At 41.2% G+C, this 6830-nt stretch overlaps 1 protein-coding gene across 4 annotated transcripts in view; it reads right to left on the reverse strand.

The window, feature by feature from the left end:
* LOC139029119 (zinc finger protein 180-like) overlaps positions 1-6830 on the reverse strand; it is an 83493-nt gene that overhangs the window by 62567 nt on the left and 14096 nt on the right. Inside the window, exon 2 of one of the 4 annotated variants that reach the window (XM_070448239.1) lies at positions 2091-2139. The exons of 2 other annotated variants lie outside the window; for them this stretch is intronic. In XM_070448239.1, coding sequence (XP_070304340.1) covers positions 2091-2139 — 49 coding nt within the window. Of the gene's footprint in view, positions 1-2090; positions 2583-6830 lie in introns of those variants that run through there. One more of the 4 variants, XM_070448240.1, reaches the window with a different exon arrangement.

The raw sequence follows: 6830 nt of genomic DNA on the forward strand, positions 1-6830 counted from the left end.
TGAAGGAGGGAAACTAGGTACAACATACTATTCAATCCACACGTTATGACTATAACTACTGTTCCCTGAAGGAGGGAAACTAGGTACAACATACTACTAAATCCAAACCTCGCTGGAAGCCCCGCCTTCCACAGGTGATGAGCATGATGAGCGCGAGTCGGATTTATTCCTTAAATTTAATACCGCACTTCACCGACCCAGGAAGTGGCGGGGCCAAACAGGTGTTGTAACTCGTTCATAACTGGCACGTAGATCGGTAGAAATGGTCAGATAAATTGGCACTCGAAATGGAAAAAGTTTGCKGATTTTACCGGACACTTCATGAGCATAATGTCAGAATTATGAAGGCCAGCAGCAGGTCGGTTGGTTATTTTSTTCTGGTTATATTGATCTCTGGCTTCCTCAAGTCATTTGGGTTAATTATTTAATCAAACGCTTGAAGCATCAGWTCAGTTCAAGTTCCGCACAAACAGTTGATTTGATTCAACACATACAGTTGATTTGATTCAACACATARAGTTGATTTGATTAAACACATGGGGTGTGTCTATATGGAAAAAGACACATCATAACATTTCAACTAATCAATTGGTAGAAAGAAAATACAATATWTTTTTGTTATCTGGGACACCCCTAGAACATACATGTATTCAGACCCCTTCCCTTTTTACACATTTTGTTACGTTACAGCCTTACTCTAAAATGGATTACATTTTTTTTWAATTATCAATCTTCAGACAATACCTCATAATGACATCACAATACCCCATAAAAGTGAGAAAAAAGTTTAGAAACGCTTGCATACCAGTGGTTGTATCTCTGTAGGACATGTCAGTAGGTTGTAACTCTCTAGGCCATGCCAGTAGGTTACAGTAGGTTGTAACTCTCTAGGCCATGCCAGTAGGTTACAGTAGGTTGTATCTCTCTAGGTCATGCCAGTAGGTTACAGTAGGTTGTAACTCTCTAGGTCATGTCAGTAGGTTACAGTAGGTTGTATCTCTCTAGGTCTTGCCAGTACGCTACAGTAGGTTTTATCTCTTTAGGTCATGCCAGTAGGTTACAGTAGGTAGTAACTCTCTAGGCCATGCCAGTAGGTTACATAGGTCTGGTAACTCTCTGATGGTTCATGCACCATAGGTTAACAGTAGTGTGTTATCTCTCTAGGTCATGCCAGTAGGCTACAGAGGTTGTATCTCTCTAGGTCATTGCCAGTAGGTTACAGTAGGTTGCTATCTCTCTAGGTCATGCAGGTAGGTACAGTAGGGTTGTATCCAAGTGGAAAACAGATATTCAACCCATGTGGGAAAAATGATTGAATTTTGGTCAACAACAAAATGACAATGGCCGTATTTGCTAAGTGAGTTTACTTGCATCCACAGATTTTTCGCTAATGATAGTTATAGTTGGGGACACCGATGAATATCGCAACTTAGATAAAAACACTATAAGAGTTGTCTCCAGATCGTGATGCATAATTCGCTGCTAGTAGCATCTTCTCTCATTTGCAATTACAGTGGGCTGCATATTCATGCTCAGTAGTTTAGCAATCTCTCTCCATGAATCAACAGGCGGTGCATATTCATGCAAGTAGCGTCTAGCATCGTCTCACCATTGAATCACAGGGCGGTTGAGCCGTCAACAACCCTCATAGAATATCAAAACACATAAGATCTCGAATAATTAGAGATGCAATCCACAATCAAAGGACAGGTAGGCGGGAGCTAGACAACCCAGCAGTTCGCCGCTTTTGGACAAACGACTCCCCTTTGTTAGGGCGAGGAGACCTCTTGTCAGTATCATCCGATTAACTCTATTGTTCGTAGCCAACCCAACTCTCACATGGCACTATTGGGGGGGAACGGTGTGTAGTAAATCATCACTACATGAAAATCACTACATGCCTTGCACCCCAGTCTGCGGTCAGCAGATAGACCCTTCTSAAATATATATGTTAAACAAGWGGTAGCTTGRTRTCTACGTCGTCTGATTCTAYACATATCAGTCATCATCCTAGGGCCCTCCGTTGAAGAGGTATTGACGGGCCAACTCCGAATATCCAAAGTTAAAAACAAATTTAAGGCGGTACTTACTGGTGTTAATCAGATCTCCTTCCTCCAATGTGACAGTAATCTCTCCTTCCTTCTTCACTCCAAAAACTGCATRCTCCTCTTCCTCTTCTTTCACTGTAACAGCCTCATCCTCTACTTCTTGTTTAACTGTGACATCCTCCTCTTCCTTCTCCTCTTTCACAACAATGTTCAGCCCCAGAGATTCTTTCTCCGTCCAGCAGACCTCCTCTTCTTTAACTGGAGGGAAGAAGTTTAGGGAGCTCATGTTCGGGGATGTTAGCTAGCTAGCTATCATTAGCGACTAGGCTAGTGCTATCTTAACCAGCCAGCTAATATAACTGACTAATAAAAAATTACGTAATATTAAATTAAATAGGTTAACAAGTAGATACGACAGACGTATGTCTAAAACACAGTGGCTAATATAGACCGAAATCGTATAAATAGCTTGAATATTTCGGCTATGTTGGCTAGCAAGCTACCGAGGTTGTTGACGAGCTGTTTATGAAGAACCGTCCACTAGATTATACGTCACGCTGGCAGCATCGCCTGAAAGACGCACTGCTGCTGACTGGAGTGGGAAACGCAGTTGTGGAAATATCTTATTTTTAGACAAAGTTCATTTTAAATGTACTTAATAAAAAGACAAATTTAGTTTACAGCGCATTCGGAAAGTATTCAGACCCCTTGGCTTTTTACACATTTTGGTATCTTAGCCTTATTCGAAAATTTATTAAATTGAAAATGTTCCTCATCAATCTACACACAATACCCCGTAATGACAAAGCGAAAGCAGGTTATAGAAATTATCGGAAATTTATTACAAATAAAAACAGAAATTCCTCATTTACATAAGTATTCAGACCCGTTGCTATGAGACATATTACAGACATATTCAATCTCTCCCTATCCCAGTCTACTGTCCCCACATGCTTCAAGACGTCCACCATTGTTCCTGTACCCAATATATATATAAACCCCAATCTCTCCCTATCCCTGTCTACTGTCCCCACATGATTCAAGACGTCCACCATTGTTCCTGTACCCAATATATATTTTTATTTAACCTTTATTTAACTAGGCAAGTCAGTTAAGAACAAATTCTTATTTACAATGACGGCCTACCCCGGCCAAACCCGGACGATGCTGGGCCAATTGTGCGTCCCTATGGGACTCCCAATCACGGCCAGATGTGATTCAGCCTGGATTCGAACCAGGGACTGTAGTGACGCCTCTTGCACTGAGATGCAGTGCCTTAGACCGTAGCGCCACTCGGGAGCTGGTAAAGCAAAGGTAACTGAACTAAATGACTATCGCCCGTAGCACTCACTTCCGTCATCATGAAGTGTTTTGAGAGACTAGTCTTACCTGATACCCTAGACCAGGGGTGTCAAACTCATTCCACGGAGGGCCTAGTGTCTGAAGGTTTTTGGTTTTTCCTTTCAATAAAGCCCTAGACAACCAGGTGTGGGGAGTTCCTAACTAATTAGTGATGTTAATTCATCAATCAAGTACAAGGGAGGAGCGAAAACCCGCAGACACTCGGCCCCCCGTGGAATGAGTTTGACACCTGTGCCCTAGACCCACTTCAATTTTATTACCGCCCCAATAGATCCACAGACGATGCTAGCCCTATCCCATCTGGACAAGAAGAATACCTATATAAGAATGCTGTTCATTGACTATAGCTCAGCATTCAACACCATAGTACCCTCCAAGCTCTTCATTAGGCTTGAGGCCCTGGGTCTGAACCCATCCCTGTGTAACTGGGTCCTGGACTTCCTGACGGGCCACCCCCAYGTGGTGAAGGTAGGAAAAAACACCTCCACTTCGCTGATACCCACAAGGAAGGGTGCTCAGCCCACTCCTGTACTTCCTGTTCACCCATGACTGCATGGCCATGAACGCCTCAATCATCAAGTTTGCAGACGACACAACAGTAGTAGGCCTGATGAGACAGCCTACAGGGCGGAAGTGAGGGCCCTGGGAGTGTGGTGCCAGGAAAATAACATCTCGCCCAACGTCAACAAAACAAAGGAGATGATCTGCCCAACACATCACCGTAGGCAAACTACCTGCCCTCCAGGACATCTACAGCACCCGATGTCACAGGAAGGCCAAAAATATCATCAAGGACAACAACCACCCGAGCCACTGCCTGTTCACCCCGTTATCATCCAGAAGGCGAGGTCAGTACAGGTGCATCAAAGCTGGGACCGAGAGACAGAAAAACAGCTTCTATCTCAAGGCCATCAGACTGTTAAATAGCCATCACTAGCACATTAGAGGCTGCTGCCTATATACATAGACTTGGAATCACTGGCTACTTTAAAAATGGAACACTAGTCACTTTAATAATGTTGACATATTTTGCATTACTCATCTCATATGTATATACTGTATTCTATCCTATTCTACTGTATCTTAGTCTATGTATTACTCATCTCATATGTATATACTGTATTCTATCCTATTCTACTGTATCTTAGTCTATGCATTACTCATCTCATATGTATATACTGTATTCTATCCTATTCTACTGTATCTTGGTCTATGTATTACTCATCTCATATGTATATACTACTGGTAATTATTTCATTTAAAAAATACTTAAGAGAGGACCAGAGTGTTTGTCTGTTGATTTGAGTCGAGTCAATTGGGTTCATTGATGAAATCAATTATCTGCTTTTTTATACAGTCACATTTCAGACAGAGATGCAGCAACACAATGGCTTCACAGAAAAAAACAAAGTAAAAAAGAAATATTAGTACACAACAAACAGAAGACAAACAACTGAAAGACTAATGACTAAGGTAATGCCATTGATTCAAAATATTAATTGGATGGCAATATCCATCCCAAAATCAAGCTTGTTTCAGGGGTCCACGACAAGATGACAGAACAACAACTGCGGACCTAAAAGACACCCACCCCCAGAAGACCCACAAATCTCCCAAGAAGCAAACAAAAGAAAAACTCAACCAAACTTAAAAGACATGAAGCTAAACAAAAAGGTAGAAGCAACTAAAGGTGTGGACTCTCCCACATCTTATCAAGACACCTGGAGCCACTGGCGCCAGACCACTCTTAAATAGAACCCTGCGACCAGGCTCAGGCTGAAACACCTTACCACTAACGAGATTACAAGCTAGCACAGGTTGTAACAACATACACTAACGAGTTGCACACCCCAATCAAGTGCGTCCTACATGCTGACGAGCTAGCACGTGCTAAGAACAACCTCAAAACATAAATGAAAAACCAAAGGGACTAACCACCTTAAGAGGAATGGCTCACCACCCAACAGAAAAACAACTTCCATTTCACATTATAATCAACTACAATGCTTCACCTTCTACAATATAAACATGGTGTCTGTCTAACAACAATTAAAAACAACATTTATTTTTCCCAAAAAGAAACCGAAACCTCACTAGCTTCTAGAACTCTCGTCCCCTTGAAACGAGCCCAAACAAAATGAATCTCCAATACGGAAAAACGTGCAGTCAAAATAAATTGTGATCCATGGCAACGCACTGGCGCAAAACGCAAAACACAAAGCATTCTGACTGCCCACCCTTGAGACAATCAGCAACCAAGTTGTCCTTACCACAGACATGTCTGATTTCAAGAGGAAACTCCTGCAATATCCATAGTAACTTTCCACCTAACTGCAGAGCTTCTCTCCCTTATCAGGGTTCACTCGAAAGGCATGTTGTTGGATCGGGGCCCAGTCCCCAATGTCATGCTCTAGTACATTTGGTTTGGCACATGTGAGAATTAACCTTAAAATTCTAAAAGCAGGGTAACAATGTCAATATAATTGTACCCCAAAAATTGTCAGTTGCTTGCATGAATAAATATCACTACTAAATGTTACATGAAATGTAAATATGAAATATTTTATTGCATAGTTGCTAGGTGGGATAGCCCAATGTCAAAACACAGTTTTAACATGTCCAAGTCAATAACCAATATGCAGAAACAGTTTGGGATAAATTGAAAATCTAACATGTGGTATATACACAAACATCTGCTACAATAATTGTATTTTTTAAAACAAGCTCCTTATAAACTGCACAAGCACCAGAAACGCTGTTGTTTTGACAAGTAGCAATAAATCACTGATATCGATTAGGGTGGAAATTAGGTTGTACATGCTGTTGAAACTAACACAACTAAACAAAACACATGGAAATGAGAGATATCTTTAACCTCACTGGTTAGAGGACAACCCGCAGAAGATAGTCAGCTACATTTTGGAGTGACGCATTTAAATGTAGGGGTCGCTAAACAAAGGAACACAAAACTTATTTGTCATTACTCATCGATATCATGTTGAAATCAATTGTGCGACAGGAGAGAGATGAGGTTGCACGTCCTGTTAAAACTAACAGCTCAACAACCACACGGAATCTGGGAATTATGTGTACATCACCGGTTAGAGGACAACTTGTAGAAAACAGCTAGTTACATTTAAGTGTTGCATTTTGATTCAAGTGGGTCACCAACGTGGTAAGTGTAACACAACTCTTTTTTTGTTTGCCACCTTTTGCTTAATCACATAAATAATACTCTTTCAAATCAGAGCCTGGATTTTTCCCCCTGAGGCTAATATCCATATCATGCGGAAAACAATAGAACAGGGGACAAACGTTTAGGGTTCTACATTGTGACATCATTAAAATACTCCTACTACAATGTGTTAAAACATTCTACATTGTGACATTATTTCATTGATGTCATGAAACAACTCCTTC

The sequence above is a fragment of the Salvelinus sp. IW2-2015 genome, linkage group LG18 (assembly GCF_002910315.2).
Source record: "Salvelinus sp. IW2-2015 linkage group LG18, ASM291031v2, whole genome shotgun sequence".
Lineage (NCBI taxonomy): Eukaryota > Metazoa > Chordata > Actinopteri > Salmoniformes > Salmonidae > Salvelinus > Salvelinus sp. IW2-2015.